We start from the raw sequence: 18,942 nt of genomic DNA, 5'->3' as shown, positions 1-18,942 counted from the left end.
CATGACCTGACTTAACATTTAGACAATACTGTAATATTATTATGACTTGGGACAAAGTGGAAGAACACAGAATCACAGAATTATATAATATCACATTAGTCAGCCTACTTCTGAACTCAATCCCTGCCTATGACATATCAACAGTGATCATTCAGCTTTTTCTTGAAAACCTCTAGTGAGGGGGAATCCACTCTGTTTCAAAATAGCCTATTTTACTTTAGGATTCTTGAAGTGTCTGGAAAATTTTCTTTATATCAAACCAATCTGTCTTTCTATAAATACTACCTATTATTACTAATTTTGCCCCTTTAGACCAAACATAACAAATCTATTACTCATTAAAGATTTGAAAACAATGTTCTTCTGGCTGAATGTTTTCATCCCTATAACACTCCAACTTGTACTACAATATAATTTTAGTAGACTACAGCATCCTTGAGGACAAAGGGCTGGGGGTTTGTTTTTTTAATTATTGCACACTACTACACAGCATGGTGCCTTCCACACAGTAGATACTCAATATCTATTTACTGAATTGAATTGGGTCAAAGACAAATAACATACTATTTGTTATATCTTTCTAGAATAAAAAAATACCTAAGCAGCTATTGATGGATATTTTTTCAAGAAATTTTTTCCACAATTATATTTCAACAGAAATAACATTAACAGTTATTCTGAGTTTGTGGCCATGAGCTTTGGCCTGTATCATCTGAAACATAGGAGAAGGATGGGGAGAAGGGAGGAGGGAACATTTGATGAGTGTATGGGATGGAAATATGTCCATAAGAAGAGTTTGGACATGACTGTGAATATTTTATCAAAAGCATTAAAGATATCGTAGTACTTCTTAGGGTTTAGTAAGAATCCCCAAGACCATCCTTAAGATGAATCAACTATTTAGGAGGTGCTTCTTGATACCTGTAAAGGATGGACTTCACTGATGGAAATTTCTTTCAGAATGCTGTTTTAGATTCTGAGGAGACTAAGCTACTAGGAGTTATTCTTTTGTACTGGCCTATAAAAAGGGTACTTTTATTTTTTGACATTTCCTACTGAAACAATTTAACTTCTCTATTTAACAGCAACACGCAGAGAATAAATAAGTACTATACTTTACCAATATTTTTCTCCATTATAGTGCCACTCTCTGGTCCCCAAAATTTACGTGTCTCAGATGAATGGTATAACAGATTGCGAATTACTTGGGATCCCCCATCTTCACCACCAAAAGGCTACAGGATTGTTTATAAACCCATTAGCGGTAAGTAAATATTTAAAGGTCAATTTGCTTGATCCCATTTTTTCAAATAACTACTTGATCTTTTCTTTTCATTTGAAAGTAACATTGTCTCTGGGTACATTTCAAGTGATTTCTTTTTCTGTCAATTTTTTTTTTTTTATTACTAAAGTTCATTTTTCCTGTTCCTTCAGTTCCTGGTCAAGCATTAGAGACTTTTGTGGGGAATGATATTAATACCATTCTAATTCGAAACCTCGCCAGTGGAACAGAATACAACGTGAAAGTGTTTGCCTCTTATCCTTCTGGCTTCAGTGATGCACTGACAAGCGAAGTGAAGACTTGTAAGTCTCACATTCTGTTAGTTTTAGTCTTCAGACATGACTACCTTTTAATTCCTTGATTAATTATTCTTTCCCAAATGGTCTTTTCTTTTTCTCTACATAAGTCTTTTATAGGAAATAATATCTAAAACCTCATTAGTGGAACAGAAAATACTTTATCTAATATTTGTCATACTCATAAAGATAGAAAAGTAGTTCATATTTGGTATTGATAGAGCAGATTAGCATTACATGGAATTCATATAACTATGATAAAAACTTGTAGGAAAAAAACTGTTATACCTCCATCTGAGACACATAAATTTTGGGGACCAGAGAGTGGCACTAAATTAGCACTAAAAATATTGGTAAAGTATAGTACTTATTTATTCTGTGTTGCTGTGAAGCAGAGAAGTTAAATTGTTTCAGTAAGGAAAACAAATTTTGCTATAACTTTTCAAATGAGGTAAAATTTCCCAATTTTTTTGACAAATTCTGCTGTCAGGCAGGAATAAATCCTAATCAAAATTTCCACAGGGAAATTTAGTCTTCTTCTAAGCTGTCTCTCACATTTCAAAATTTAATTCACTTAAGCCAATCTTCTCTGGTATGGGTCTTATGCTACCCTACAAATCTGAGACCTTGTCATTGCCATGAACTCCCAACTGTTTCTTCTTCTCTCTCTGAATACACAGAAATCAATTAATATGACAAAATTGATGAAGTGTATTTCAATATTCATCATCATGAAATAAAGCTTTATATTATTCATTAAATAAAACAAACCAAACTTCTGATGTCACTCTTAAATCCCCAAACTAATTTCATTAGCCTTTTTTTATACTTTTTATTTATTTAATTTAAAATAATTGCTTGTTAATATGCTTTTTATTTGACTTCTGTGTGGCTTTTTGACCTTCAGTTAAGATTTTGAGTGGATCATTATTTCCAAATATAGAGAAAAAAGTTCCAATTACTAATTAGAAGTATGCCACACATATAGTAGAGAGTTATTGCCATAGCTACTTTTCTGAAATAAAAAGTCATTTTGTGAGTTTTTAATCTCTTTTAATTGTTTATTATGTTGGTCCTGGAAGAGAAAGAAGGAAATGTGAAATGAAGGCTAAACAGGATTGGGCACTTCTAATGAGAAAGACACCATGTTGAATGCTGAGAAGCCAACAATTAAAAACAAACAAATAAACAAACAAACCCACAGTCTTTGACTTCATGGATGTTATATTCTATATGTGGAAAAATGTTCTGGCAAATATGAGAAATATATTGCAAAGATTTATTACAGCACCTTAGAACTAGAAGTACAGATACCTAATCCAATTTGAACATGACATCCTCTACAACATCCTGGCAAGTGCCATTCAGCTTCACTTAAAGTCTTCCATTGATGGGCAACTCATTATCTATTGAAAAAGCTGATTCCATTTTTGGACAGCTTTAAATGTTTGGAAATTTTTCTTATATTGACACAAAAGATCTAATTTGGATGTTGACTTTGAAATGACCTTCAAAAGTCATCTAGTCCAACTCCCCTCATTTTATTCTTCCCCCCCCCAGGTTGGGGTTAAGTGACTTGCCCAGGGTCACACAGCTAGGAAGTGTTAAGTGTCTGAGACCAGATTTGAACTTGGGTCCTCCTGAATTCAAGGCTGGTGCTCTATCCACTGCACCACTTAGCTGCCCCCTCCTCCCCTCAATTTATGGGCAAGGGAACCAAAGCCCAGGAAAGTTAAGTTGCTAAAGCTCCTACAAGTACTGAGAGTCAAGGATAGGTTTTGAACTCTGGACCCCTGACTCTACAAATAGTGCTCATTCCACTGTTACAACCACTGCTTGTCAACATTGTTCCTTAAATGAGGTACCCAGTATTAAATACAACAAGTATTGAACAATGTATTAATTAAATTTTTTGTTCTAAAAACTCCTTCTACAAAGATATTTTAAGATTACATGAGGTTTTTTTCATCCCCTATGCCACATTAGTCCATGAAACCCCTAGATATTTTTGTACAAATAGCTTTCTAGCTGTCTCCCCAATCCAATTATTGGTTGTTTTTTAAGCCAAGTATAGGATGCTATATTTATCTATATTAAATTTCATCTAATTAAAATTTGATTCATTGTTCTAGCTGTTGAGATTTGTTTGGATCTTAAGTCCATAAAATATTAGCTATCCCTCCCAGTTTCTTGTCATCTGCAAATCTGATAAGGCTGTCATCATTCTTCTTGGAGCCAAATTTCTGACAAAAAATGTCCAACAAAATAGGGTCAAGGAAAGAGTTGTGACATTCCAAGAAAGAAGCTCTCCTTTTTTTTTTTTTTCTTATTTGACCCAACTTCTGATTTCATTAGTATAGAGATCTCTAGATAAGGAAATCTTTTTGCTAATGCAGATGGGTACTATTTTGCAATATAAAGTTTGAGAGAATTGATCAGGAGCTCTGAAAGGGTGATTGCCTCAGATCATACAATAAGGATGGGTCAGCAATTGGACTTGTAGACAGGTCTTTCTACCTCAGAGAACAGTTTTTTCTCCACTAGATTATGCTGTGTCTCAGAGAGATTGTCATATGTTAAAAAAAACCAAAAAACAAAATCCTCTATTTTTCCTATTCAATAAAATTTTAATAACAATTCAATAGGATAAAAATTCAACAAAATAACATTTAATAAATATTTATACTTTGCATAACATTGTCCTAAGTTCTTAGAATACAAAGATGAAAAAATTAAACTTTTGTTTACAATTCAGTGGTCCTCAAACTTTTAAAATAGGGGGCCAGTTCATTGTCCCTCAGACTGTTGGAGGGCCGGACTATAGTAAAAACAAAAACTCACACTCTGTCTCCGCCCCTCAGCCTATTTGCCATAACCCTGGGGCTGCATAAACATCCTTAGCAGGCACATCTGGCCTGAGGGCCATAGTTTGAGAACCCCTGGTTTACATCAATTTTCACTTGAATCACTTACATGTCTATAATTTTGTACTGTCAAAAATTGATGTGCTGTCTCTTGGCATACCACGTGGCTTATCTCATTTGTGTCTGTCTCAAAGACAGTTGGTTTTTTGTTATTTTATATGTATATTTTGAAAAATAAAGATCTACTGTACATGATTCAGTTAAATATTTTTGTTTTATCCATTTGCCTGTGCCTGAAACCAGGGTTTATGTTTTAATTGTCTTTAAGGTGATTCATTTTAATTTGGAGAGAACCAGAACAGTTATCTGAGCAACAATAGATAAGAGCCCAGAGCCTGGAGTCAGGAAGATCCAAATTATTATTTCGCTTCAGATGAAGTCATGAGACTCTGGGCAAGTCACTTAACCCTGTATGCCTCAGTTTCTTCAATTGTAAAATGAGCCAGAGGAGGAAATGACGTTATTTCAGTGTCTTTGCCAAGAAAATTACAAATGAGGACAATAACAGCACTTAACTGTTTAGCATAGTGTCTGGCATTTAATGAATGCTTGTTTTCTTTCCTTCACCTAATCAAAAATCTTTTTATAAATAAAGTCAAGATTCATAGGAGTTAAGTAGCCTAAGAACATAGCATCCTAGATTTAGAACTGGAATGCATCACCAAGATCTTTTAGTTCAATCCTTTCATTTTCAGACAAGAAATTTGAGGTAAAGAGAGACTGACTTGCCCAAGACCATACAGGCAAGCTTAGTAGAACCAGGATTTGAATACAGGTTCCATGACTCTACATCCAGGTTCTTTCCTTTACTACACAGATTCCTTTTGTTATTCAATTAGTCAATAAGCATTTAGTAAGTGCCTAGTCAGACATTGTGCTAAATGCTGGGGATACAAAAAGAGACAAAAGACAGTCCTTATCCTTAAGGAGCTTACAGTCTAATGGAAAAGGCAACAGCTATATATAACAATAACTCCATATAACTAAGCTATATACAATATATAACTCATTATATATGAGCTGTCATAAATAATTAACAGAATTAAGAGATATTGGGAAGGGCTTCTATAGAAGAAGTTGGAATTTGAAAAAAGTTAGAGAAGGCAGAAGGAAGGCAGAAGTGAGTAAGGGGAGCATGGAGACCACCAGAGAGAACATCTGTTGCTGAGAGGTAATCTTGTTCATGGAACAGTCATAAAGCCAGTGTTATTGGATCAAAGAATATGTTTGGGAGAACAAGGTGCAAGAAGATTGCAATGATAGGACAGGGCTGGGTTATGAAAGGTTTTGGATGCGAAACAGAGCATTTTGTGTTTGTTGAACCAAGATGTTTATTGGACATCCAGTTTGAGATGTCTGAGAGTTGGTCTGCAAAGAGGTTGAGACAAGATAGATAAATTTAAGAATCATCAGTAATTAAATTCTTGAGAACTGATGAGATTATTAGATGAAGTAGTATATAAGGAGAAGAGAAGAGAGCCCAGAGCAGAACCCTGACAACCTGTAAGTAGAGGGTTTAAATGAGAATCCAATAAAGGGGACAGAAAAAGAGAAATCAGATAGGTTAGAAGAGCACCAGTAAGTGTAGTGGTCTAAAAACCCAAAGAGTATCAAGAGGAAATGGGCTAATCAAAAGCCTAAATAAGGGTTGAAAAAAGACCATTGGAATTGGCAACTAAGAGATCTTTGGTAACTTGAAGAGAGCAATTTCAAAGGAGTAAGGTTTTCTTTAATACTTTTATATTTTATTTGTTCATTACTATACTGTAGTACTCCTCTGTTCCTTAGGAAAGTATGGAATGCAGGAGCACTCTAGGCATAATAATTCAAGTATTAAATGAATAAAAATGAGTAATTAGTTTGAATTTAGTTCCAGAGTTGTATTTGGAACTCTAAACCTTCCCTCAAAAATTTCATTCTATGTACAAATAGGATATTATAAGACATTTCCCACAAAGTGTAAATATTAATATTTCCATTTCATTCTAGTGTTCCTGGGAGTGACTGATCTTGAAGCAGAAAGAATTCAAACAAATAGCTTGTGCCTCAAATGGAAACTGCACAGTCATGCTACTGCTTATCGGGTTGCCATAGAGAATCTCAAAGGTAAGATGATGCGCTTGACAAGTGCTTTTCAGTCACCTGCTTTGTGCTCATCACTGTATTTGATACTATGTACAGATACACAGGATGCACTCACAACTCTCATAATAATAACTTACATTTATTAGTATTAGGAAGAAAATTCTATTTACTTATTTCACAAGTGAATACATTAAAGCTCACATAAGTTAATTGACTTGCCCATGGTCATACAGCTCATAAATGTTTAAAACAGGATTTAAACTTTGGTGTTTGGGACACCTAGTCTAGCACCCTGTACATGAAGCCACACAACTTCCTAACAATCTACTTGGGGAGACCAGAATTATATAAAATAAGCTATCACTGTACTTGGGCTTGCACCCTATCTGGCTGTTTGCTTTTTAGTTTTATGTTTCTTGTGGCATCATTTTTTTTTTTTTTTTAATTTTTTATTTTATTTTATAATTATAACATTTTTTGACAGTACATATGCATGGGTAATTTTTTACAACATTATCCCTTGCACTTACTTCTATTCAGATTTTTTCCCTTCCTCCCCAACCCCCTCCCCCCGATGGCAAGCAGTCTTATATATGTTAAATATATTACAGTATAATTTAGATACAATATATGTGTGTAGAACCGAATTTTTTGTTGCACAGGAAGAATTGGATTCAGAAGGTAAAAATAACAGTTTACATTCATTTCCCAGTGTTCCTTTTCTGGATGTAGCTGGTTCTGTCCATCATTAATCAATTGGAATTGGATTAGTTCTTCTCTATGTTGAAGAAATCCACTTCCATCAGCATACATCCTCGTACAGTATCATTGTTGAAGTGTATAATGATCTTCTGGTTCTGCTCGTTTCACTCAGCATCAGTTGATGTAAGTCTCTCCAAGCCTCTCTGTATTTCTCCTGTTGGTCATTTCTTACAGAACAATAATATTCCATAACATTCATATACCATACTTTACCCAACCATTCTCCAATTGATGGACATCCATTCATCTTCCAGCTTCTAGCCACTATGAAAAGGGCTGCCACAAACATTTTGGCACATACAGGACCCTTTCCCTTCTTTAGTAGTTCCTTGGGGTATAAGCCCAGTAGTAGTATGGCTGGGTCAAAGGGTATGCACATTTTGATAACTTTTTGGGCATAATTCCAGATTGCTCTCCAGAATGGTTGGATTCTTTCACAACTCCACCAACAATGCATCAGTGTCCCAGTTTTCCCACAGCCCCTCCAACATTCATCGTTATTTGTTCCTGTCATCTTAGCCAATCTGACAGGTGTGTAATGATACCTCAGAGTTGTCTTAATTTGCATTTCTCTGATCAATAGTGATTTGGAACACTCTTTCATATGAGTGGAAATAGTTTTAATTTCATCATCTGAAAATTGTCTGTTCATATCCTTTGACCATTTATCAATTGGAGAATGGCTTGATTTCTTATAAATTAAAGTCAATTCTCTGTATATTTTGGAGATGAGGCCTTTATCAGAACCTTTAACTGTAAAAATTTTTTCCCAATTTGTTACTTCCCTTCTAATCTTGTTTGCATTAGTTTTGTTTGTGCAGAAACTTTTTAATTTGGTGTAATCAAAATGTTCTATTTTGTGATCAATAATGGTCTCTAGTTCTCCCTTGGACACAAACTCCTTCCTCCTCCACAAGTCTGAGAGGTAAACCATCCCATGTTCCTCCAATTTATTTATGATTTCGTTTTTTATGCCTAAATCTTGGACCCATTTTGATCTAATCTTAGTATGTGGTGTTAAATGTGGGTCCATGCCTAGTTTCTGCCATACTAATTTCCAGTTTTCCCAGCAGTTTTTGTCAAATAATGAATACTTATCCCAAAATTTGGGATCTTTGGGTTTGTCAAAGATTAGATTGCTATTTTTATTCACTATCTTGTCCTGTGAACCTAACCTATGTTGTGGCATCATTTTTGAGGTGACTTGGGGTAAGAATTTTCCTTCCCTCCTTTAGTAGTTCAAGTAACTACCTGCATGATATGTGATATGCAACCTTATTTCCTTCTGAGGGTTGTAATTCTCAAGTAAACTGAAAACTTTTTAGCTTTCTTTGCTCAATTATTCTTAGAATCAATCTCCTTTTCTAAAGGACTAAAAACTCCAATGGAGAAAAAAAAAAGAGTTTGTTATTGTTATAATTAGCAATGTCCTCTTCATTTAGCATTTTGTAATTATAATATTCATCTGATTGTCACAAAAATGTGAAGTTGACATTGAAAGAGTATTACATCCAATTTACAGCTGAGCAAATGAGGATAAAGTGAAATAATTTGCCCAAGTTCACAGAAATACTAACTGACTGAGTTGAGACTGAAAGTTAGGATTTCTGATCCTATGATCAATGTTCTTTCTACCGTGTCATATTTGTTTAAAATTTGCAGAGATTGCACTGGGGTACCAACAGAAAAAAAGAAATTATTTTTTAAAAGACTTCTTGTCAAATTAATAGATAAGCAGAAAAGTCTCTACCAATTGATATAATGGTGTAATGGTCATTCATAGTAATACCACTAAGATGAAGTATATGTGTGTATATATGCATGCATACATACAATGTGTATATGCAAATATACATACAAACATATATATAGTTGTTTAGATATTTTAGTAATGTCCAATTCTTAGTGATCTCATTTGGGTTTTTTTGGGGGTATACACAGACATATATAGACATACCACAAAAATATACACACACAGAGGCATGTATATACACATCATACATGTGTCACATGTGTGCAAATATATCTAAACATATACATGTGTGTATATGTAAATATAAATGTATATTCTTCGATATTTAAAAGGAAAAAATGAAAGGAAATACATTTGTGTGGAAAGTCTTTAAAAAGCTAGTCATACAGAATGGTTCAAAAGATGAATGGAAAATAATTTACAAGTATAATCAGTCAAATCTACTTGTACAAATCTCCTAGAAAGTTAGCTTATTTGTGGATCAGTGATTGGGCTCTTATGTTGTACTGCGTAACCAATGTAACCAGGGTAACCAAAGATAACATTAATCTGGAAGCCTGAAACAAATAAGCTGTTTGTAAAGCCAAGATCTTTGTTGGCAGGAACTTGAGCTTAGACTTCCTTCTTATCTGGGAGTTAACCTAACTTGTACTTCCTCAGCATAATGGGGAAGCAGCCAGAAATGTCTTCAGCGGATCCAAGACAGTTCTGATTGAACAAGAATGAACAAAAAGTGCTGTTCATTTTCTCATTAACATTTAATACATCAAAAGATTTTGTGATTCAATTAGGCCATAACTCATTCACTCTGAACTCTGTCTTTTTCATTATTGTGGCTAATCAACTTACCAGCAATCAATTCCTATCAGTAGCTTCAAGAAAAAGGGGAAATGTATATTTGAACCTTTTGTGACAGAAGTAGAAGTGACTGGCTTTCAGAGAGGATGTTTTCGCTGTATTATTAATTCCACCTTTGAATATCTTCTGATGCCAGGAGCCCATTGTTTCATGGGAAGCTAAGACAGGACTACCAGCTGTTTAGAAGTAATGATATCACTCACCACCACAGAGAATAGTGAGGTGGTCTGTTGGCCCCTGGAGCCATCCGAAGCGGTGGTAGATCCCTGGGTCTTATTTTGCTCAAGCTTTTATTGCACATCCATCTGCAGCCATGCTGTCTGTCATATGAGCACTAGCAGCCCTTCTGCTCCCATTTTTTCCCAGCTTCTTAGCTTCCTGGTCCCCTTATTGTACTATTATTATTAGAATGTAAACTTCTTGGGAGATAGTACTTTTTCCTTTTTTAAAATATGTGTCCCTAGTCTTTAGCATGGTGCCTGATCTTCCATGGTAAGAACTTCATAAATGCTTTCTCTGTCTGTCTGTCTCCGTCCTTGTCTCTCAATCTCTTTCTTCATCTCTCTCTCTCTCATTCCCATTCACATATTTTTGAGACAAAATAACAATGCAACAGTAGGTCAATAGAAAGGTAACTGGTAAACTCCACGTTGGTCAGTGGCTAGGGGGTTGGGTCTGAAGTCAGGAAATCTCATCTTCTTGAAGTTAAATGTGACCTTGGATACTTATTAGGCATGTGACTACAGGCAAGTCACTTTACCGTGTTTGCCTCAGTTACTCATCTATAAAGTGAACTGGGAAAGAAAATGGTAAATAACTCTAATATCTTTGCCAAGAAAACCCCTATTGAGATTGACAAAGAATCGGGTACAACTGAAATCCCAAAAAATGTTTTTGCACCTGTTTATTTTAAGATATTGCTCCCCTACCATTTGAGGGGTTTCCAATTTGGTAGTTTTCCAACTTGGCCTATGAAGGGAGGTAATCTCAGAGCTGGCCTTAGAGTCGGAAAACTTGGGATCAGATAATGCCTTTGACATATTGACTCTGTAATCCTAGGCAAATAATTTAATCTCTAATTGTCACACACCCCATGCCATTAACTAAAATTAGAAATTGCAGAGCAGATTCTAATCTTCATCAGTAGAAGGAAAATTCTCATTGGAAATTTCTCACATAATGACATCACAGGACTTTTTAAAAAAATTATTTCTAATCCTGTCTTTTTAAAAAAATGGACACTATGAAAATTTGAAATATCTTCATAGTCAAGGAAAAAGAAGTTGTTGGGGTCAAAGGTCTTTTCAAGAGGGACAAAGTAATAGACCAATTTGGGTCAGCCAGGCAGCCATATAGCAGGTTCAAGATCAGAGTTTTCTTTGCCTTTGATTCATTCTGGATTAGACCCCACAGACAAAATGGGTTTGAGGGAATCAGAGATTTCTACAAGACTAAGATAATTGTAAAGATGTTCTAGAGGTTCTGGTCTATTCTAGGAGATATCTTTGAGATGACTAATCATCAGGGATAGAACTTGGAATTACCCTATAATTCAATTCCTTTCCAATATATCCAGCTGTCACAACTACTCCATATTTCATGAATAATTTGGGGCTCTTCATTCTGTGTCTGAATAGAGTACATGATCATTCCTATTATCTTCTGAAATGGGCAACTGGGTGGTACAGTGCCTAAAATCAGGATGATTCATCTTCCTGAGTTCAAATTCAGCACCAGACACTAGCTGTATGACTTCAAACAAGTCACCCCCTTTGCCTCAGCTTTCTCATCTGTAAAATGAATTGGAGAAGGGAATGATAAATTATTCTCTGCCACAAAAATCCAAAATGAGGTCACAGAGACAAAACTGAATGTGACTAAACAACAACAACATGGTGTTATAATGCAACTTCTCTGATATTTAAACAAAGAGCTTCTTGTTTTCAAAATATATGCAAATATAGTTTTCAACATTCACCCTTGCAAAATCTTGTGTTCCAAAATTTTCTCCCTTCCTTCTCCCCACCTCCTTCCCTAGACAGCAAGTAACCTAATATATGTTAAACCTGTGCAATTCTTCTGTACATATTTCCACATTTGTCATATTACACAAGAAAAATCAGATAACAAAGGAAAAAAATGCAAAAGAAAAAAAGGAAAGCAAAAAACAACAAAAATGGTGAAAATACTATGTTGTGATCCAGAAAATGTGATCCACATTCAGTCCCCACAGTCCTCTCTAAATGCAGATGGCTCCATCACAAGTCTATTGAAATTGCCCTAAATCACCTCATTGTTGAAAAGAGTCCATCAGAGTTGACCATCAGAGTTGATCATCACTTAATCTTTTTGTCCCTGTGCACAATGTTCTCTTGGTTCTACTTACTTCACTTAGCATTAGTTCATGTAAGTCTATTCAAGTCTGATTTCATTCTATTTTTCTGGAATCAAGAGCCTAAAAACTCATAAGAAGAACAATTTGTTCCTGAGACTAAACTTGTTAAATAATTAATCTTTAGAATTGAAGTCAGATCAGGGATTTAAAAAAAAAAAAAAAAAAGCATAAAATTCCAACAGCCCATTTTCTCAGATTCTCTATATTATGGGTCTTGAGCTTTTGTTATCAGTACTTTTTGATGTTTTACATTGGTAGACTCATCAACATTTGTTATAACAGTTTAGATAATTTATTTGGTCTTAGCTCATAAAATTAAATGTATTACAAAGATGGCAATTTTCCCTCCTGGTCTATGAAAATTTCTAATTGTCCCAAAGGGCAAACTGTGGCTTCATTTGATGCAGTGTTTCTGGCACATGACACTAGAGAAATCCATCATAATTTGACCAATGACAATGTTTTGCTTTAAAGCAGGGCCAGTATGCGTGTATCACAAGGGTCAGAAGTAACACGGCCACTATGTGCATTCTCGTAAACCTTTATTTGTCTTGGAAGCAACTAGAAATCCTTCCTCAATGATTTTATTATATCAATCACAATTCTCCCATATTGGAAAATATATTTTTATTTTGTAAAAAATAAAACAAAAAACAAAGCCCAACTTCTTTATCTTATATTTTCACAAAGATTTATAGAGAAGAATTAACCTAAATGAAAGAGGAAATGATACCACTGGGAACTATAGTGATTGTTTGTTTCCTCCTTAACCCCTAGAGTTCCCTGTGGTACTGGGGAAAGAAGACTGAATTTGAAATCAGAAGACTTGAGTTCAAATACTCTTTTCCACCTTTGTGACCTTGGTGTTTAGTGTCTGACTCTTCATGACCTCATTTGGTTTTTGTTATTTGTTTGTTTGGTTTTTTTTTGGCAAAGACACTGGAGTGATTTGCCATTTCCTTTTTCAGCTCATTTTGCAGATGAGGAAACTGAGACAAATAGGGTTAAGTGACTTACCGATAGTCACACAATTAGTATTGGAGGACTTAAAATCAGGACTTCCTGTCTCCAGAGTTCAGGGGTTCTCAAACTCCGGCTCGGCCCATGGGCCAGATGCTGCCTTCCAGGTTATGGCACATGGGCTGAGGGGTGGAGACAGAGTGTGAGTTTTTGTTTTTACTATAGTCCGGCCCTCCAACAGTCTGAGGGACAGAGAACTGGCCCCCTATTTAAAAAGTTTGAGGAACACTGCTCCAGACCCTAGCATTTTATCCACTGTGCCAATTACCTGCCTTAGCTGTGATTTATAAAAAGTTATAAAAAGCCATAAATCCTGTCCCATATTCAGTTCTTGATAAATGCTTGTTGATTAAGTTGTGATAACTGATAATAAGCCAGTATTTAAGTCTACTTCTTTTGTCTCTATAGTCAATACTCTTTCCTCTGTGCTATGCTAACTGTTAATTTACCTCATATGGTTTTTTGGATGTCAAATAAGAAGAGGACATATGAAATCTTTCTTAAAAACTATAAAGGGATAGGGACTGAACCTGTGAATTGTTGGCATTGAGAACTCCCTGATGGGAAACTCCTTCCATTAATTCAGGTTGGCAACTTCTCTTCTACTTAGAATGTTAGAGTTTCCTAGAATCTGTAGAGCACTGAGGAGATTAAATGATTTGCTTGTGTCAGAGACACTGAGTTCTTTCTGGCTCCAAGGCCAACTGTCTATGCACTACTCATGCTGAATATATTTCTACAGTATGAGGCACCATATAAATGTAAGGCATTATATCAAGAAGAATTTGAAAGGAATGAAAAAATGCAGAAAATTTAAATTAGTCTGTAGGCATTCCAACAGGCATGATTTTTTAAAAAAGAAAATAACTGACATTTAAAGAATACTTTAGGACTTATAAAGCTTCTTTCATACACTATCTCATTTAGTCCTAAAGTGTGAAGTACGCATGGCAAGTTTTCATTTTCTAGATCAGCCTTATTGAAGGAGAGAGAAATTAATAGCTTGTTCTATTTCTTTTTCTGAAATGGGACTATTTAAGCAATTTATCTCCTCTTCTGTTAATCTAGGGAGCCTATATTTTTGGAGGAAGTCATCCATTTCACTTAAGTTATCAAATTTATTGGCATAAAGTTGGGCAAAGTAACTCCTTATTATTTCTCTAATTTCCTCTTCATTGGTGGAAAGATCCCCCTTTTCATTTGTAAGACTATCAATTTGATTTTCCTCTTTCTTTTTTTTGATCAAATTTACCAAAGGTTTATCTATTTTATTGGCTTTTTCATAAAACCAACTCTTGGTTTTATTTATTAATTCAATAGTTTTTTTACTTTCAATTTTATTGATTTCTCCTTTTAATTTTTGTATTTCAAGTTTAATTTTTGGTTGGGGGTTGAAGGAGAGAGAAATTAAGGGTTTTCTGAGGATTGCAATAGAATAAATATTGAATGCATCCCCTTCTCTTGATTCTGATTCCAGGGTACTATGCAATGAGGGTGTCAAGAACCTCTCATGGACTCCCATAGAAGTTAGAAGGATGCCCTGCCAGGTAGTCTAGTAATCAGAACAAAAGGGAAATCTATTAGGGACAGGAAGAGGGCAGATTTCTAGGACTTTGATTCTTTATGAAACTACAGGCAACTGGTGAAGTGGATACAGTGCTGAGCCTGAATTCGAATTAGTCTCACATACTTTCATGTTATGTGATCCTGTTCAAGTCACTTAACCCTCATCTTCCTCATTTGTAAAATGAGCTGGAGAAGAAAATGGCAAACCATTCTAGTAACTTTGCCAACAAAATCCCCAAGTAGTGTCTCAGGGAGTTAGACATGACTGAAGGGACCCAATAACAACATAACTGGGAAGCTAGGACCTTTGGTGAAGAAGACCTGAATTAAATTCCTTGCTTTAGGTACTTACTAATTATGTAACACTGGGCAAGTGATAACCTCTCTTAGCATCTACCTCTCAGAGTTCCTGGGAGGGGAGGGGAACCAAATGAGATAAAACATGTAAACCCTTTAAAATGCTGTAAAAATATTAGGTATTATTATTGATTCCATAGTACTAGGAGGTCTATGATCAACTTTATAAGTTATACTCCAATTCCTATTCTTTCCTATTTTGTATTCGAATCTTCAGGCAGGGACTTAAATTGGCATCCTTTCCAGGGGCCCAAATTATGGGGCCCAAATCATCATGTCCTTAGGTATACTGGTGCAATTCAAGGAATAGTAGATTGGTAGTCTGAGAACCCAGCTGTGCTTCTTGCTAAAAGCCAGTCCTTTAAATTCTTTGTTTCTTGGGCTCGTTATCTACAAAATGAGAGCTGCATTCTCTTGGGTCCCTCCTGGCTCCAAATCTATTGACTTGTGACATTGTTACATAAAAGAATTTGACTGAAACACTTTTCAGTTAAATTTCAGTGAAATTTGTTGTTTAGGTAGGTTACTACTTCACAGCAAGGTAGATTTAGAGCTGAAAGAAATTAGTTTATTCTGAGTTACATCGTTATTACATGTCTGAGGTAGGATTTGAAAGTGGGTCTTCCTAATTCCAAATCTAACACTCAATCCACTGTTCCACTTAGGGATGCTTCTATAATAAAGATGAGTATCACCTACAGGATCCATCTGAATAGTAATAACAGCAATAACTACCTGTATTCTTATGGCAATTTAGGATTGATGAAGCACTTTTCTCAGAACGGCTTTGTGAGGTAGGCACTATTCTCATTTTGCATATGAAGAAACTAAGAATTTATCCAAGGTCACACAGGTAGCAATAAATGGTACCCAGAACCCCTGATTCCAAAACCATTGTTCTGTTGAACTATACAAGTTGGTAGGAATTCCTAGGAATTTTCATCACATTGGAATAAATTCTCCACCTTCCTGTCTCAACACATAGAAGACTATTCCACTTCTGACCTTGATACCCTGGCTCTACTGGAAGCCTTCCTGAACACCTCTTAATGATAGTGTTTTCTCCCTGTTATTTCCTATTTATCCTGTATATAGGTTGTTTTCCATATGTAGTTGTTTTCTTCTCCTTTATATTGTGAGCTCCTGGAGGGCAGGGATTATTTTTTTGCCCAGTTTTAGTATTCACAGTGCTTAGCACAATGGCTAGCATACTGTAGGCACTTAATAAATGTCTAATGACTGACTGGCTGACCTGAAGCTGATTTCAAGTTACACTAACTTCCACACTCACATAATGGCTATATTGGTGATACTGAATGAGACATCACTTGTAGATTCCTTTAATTGTAAACTTCTTTAGGTATAGGGAGTAGGTGGGATCTTTGCAATAGAGAACTCTTGGATGAGGAAAATCCTGCTACCAATCCAGTTCAGGACCTTTTTTTCAGTTTAAGGTCTTTTATAGTTGCTGAAGGCACTAAGAAATGACTTGCACAAGGTTACAATAACAACATAAGATTTTCTGGCTTCAAGCTCAGGTCTCTACCCAATTAGCCACTCTGCCTCTTATGGATTTAAACTATGATTCAGTTTGTAAAAACTCAATCTACTTGCTACTCCTTTACAACATATATATGAAAACTTTGATGGAGGCACCACAAGACATATATATAGAATGTCAATGGTAAATGACCTCACTATGTATTTTTCTTTTTCTTTTCATCATAGATGGGAAGAAGCAAGAAACTACCATGGGTGGAGGAACATCTAGTCATTGTTTCTATGGACTGGTGCCTGATTCAGAGCATAAAATCAGTGTTTATACACAGCTCCAAGAGATAACAGGACCCAGTGTAAGCATAATGGAAAAAACACGTAAGTGAATTGTACATTCTCTCTCATCCATAGATTCATAGAGTGACATTTGTGGGGGTCAGCCTAATTGGCTCATAAATCTTGTTCCATTAATAAAAAATTGAGCTATGGTAATCCAATAATTCATGTAATTCAAGTTCCAGTCTCTTCTCCAGTCACGAAATTCACTGCAAGTTCTCCATTGGTCCTCATTATTATGTTTTTTTTTGTTTGTTTGTTTAGTTTCAATTTTTTTTTACCCTTAGTACATGCTTCAGAGAGAACTAGATATCAATCCATATGTTAATAAATTCCCAGCTATAAAGACTTATATTGTAATCATCATCCATAAAAACATTTATAGTATGTGGCAAGAGGAATAGGGCATAATAACTAGGTCCTGACATTAAAACAGTGCCATATTACTAGAGGTATGAGAGTGCAATGGAGCCAATCAGCTCCCATTCATTGACCCTCTTTTCCCTCTTTCCCCAACATGGCTATAGATCTGATTTATAGAAGAGGAAATCACACAATTGAAAGGATGCACTTTTCATTGTCCTTTATTTGAAGATTTTTGGAGCCCAAGGAAATTGTGGAAACTCACTAGCTTTCTCTTGATTTAAAGTCTGAATACATAGAACACTGCTTCATTTTAATAACTGTTCTGGAAGTAACTGTATGATTTCTACAACTGCCCAGTGGTATACTTGGAACTCCTGTGGAGGCAAGGAATTGGAAGGCTATATTTATATCTTTATGTGTGTGGATTATTGGTTATATCTCCATCTTTTAAGTCTCATTGATTGAGATATAAAGAGCCATTAATAATATCACTTTCCTTTAAAAAGAAGGGAACAGTTGTTTAGGAAAGAAAGTTTGAGAGTCCTAGATGTTCAGAGCTAGGTGATACCTTATAATCTTTAGGACTTCAGAAGCTATCTAACCCAGCTTCATATTCAGAGGAAACTTTTCTACAACATTCTTAATGATTATTCAGTTTGTGAGTGGTATTCTTTGGAAAGTTCTTGAATTACATGGAAAATTCTCTTATTGCAACTTTTAACCCATTGATTTTTGCCCATTCTGGGGGTCAATGCAAAGCAAATAATGCTTTTCGTGTGTACATACTGTGTACAGTCAATGCACCTTTTGAAATATAGCTTTCAGAATTTAATTCAAGAGTTTTCAGATGAGCTTGGAGTATGGTCCGACTCTTTCTTCTTTTGGTCTAAATTCTGATGATGATGCCCAATTCAATAGTATTGGAAGAGGAAGCTCAGTTGAAGAAGTATTGATATTCTGTTTTTAATTATGTAGGAAGACATTGAGCTTCTGCCTTCTTCTGCATTTGAACTTGGCCATTAACAAGAACAGAAACAAACTTTTGTAAAACTATTACACTAAATCAATGTTCAAACCACTTTAGAGCTGACAGTTTCATTACATTTACTCCAGGTGGCTAAATGGAATTATCTGAAAATGGCATCCAGACTTTGTGTCTACAAATAAGGAGAAAGATGAACTAATTGCCCACAAATTGTTGTTGATCTATGATAGTCACAAAAATCCTGAGAAAGAGCAGATCAATGTTGTTGTCAACATAATTGAAGCCCTGACCCCCAAAATTATTGTTTCTTTAACAATGTTATCTCCTTGGATTCTTTTAAATTTTCTCCATTTTCTAGGGCCAATTCCAACTCCTCCACCAGCAACAACCACACCTCTTCCAACCATTCCTCCAGCAAGGGAAGGTAAGATAATAATAATATATTTGTACCTTTGAATTT

The 18,942-nt window shown here is 35.3% G+C and overlaps 1 protein-coding gene across 2 annotated transcripts in view; it reads left to right on the top strand.

Annotated features, from left to right (window-relative positions):
* Nucleotides 1-18,942, top strand: part of COL14A1 (collagen type XIV alpha 1 chain) — a 254,691-nt gene that overhangs the window by 136,253 nt on the left and 99,496 nt on the right. For both annotated transcript variants that reach the window (XM_074266537.1, XM_074266541.1), the window contains exons 21-25: nucleotides 1,142-1,264; nucleotides 1,435-1,584; nucleotides 6,492-6,608; nucleotides 17,027-17,173; nucleotides 18,841-18,906. In XM_074266537.1, coding sequence (XP_074122638.1) covers nucleotides 1,142-1,264; nucleotides 1,435-1,584; nucleotides 6,492-6,608; nucleotides 17,027-17,173; nucleotides 18,841-18,906 — 603 coding nt within the window. The remainder of the gene's footprint in view (nucleotides 1-1,141; nucleotides 1,265-1,434; nucleotides 1,585-6,491; nucleotides 6,609-17,026; nucleotides 17,174-18,840; nucleotides 18,907-18,942) is intronic.

This window comes from Sminthopsis crassicaudata, chromosome 1 (genome assembly GCF_048593235.1).
Source record: "Sminthopsis crassicaudata isolate SCR6 chromosome 1, ASM4859323v1, whole genome shotgun sequence".
In the NCBI taxonomy this organism is placed as follows: domain Eukaryota; kingdom Metazoa; phylum Chordata; class Mammalia; order Dasyuromorphia; family Dasyuridae; genus Sminthopsis; species Sminthopsis crassicaudata.
Note: the sequence above shows the minus strand (reverse complement) of the source record. Positions and strands in the feature narration are given on the sequence as shown.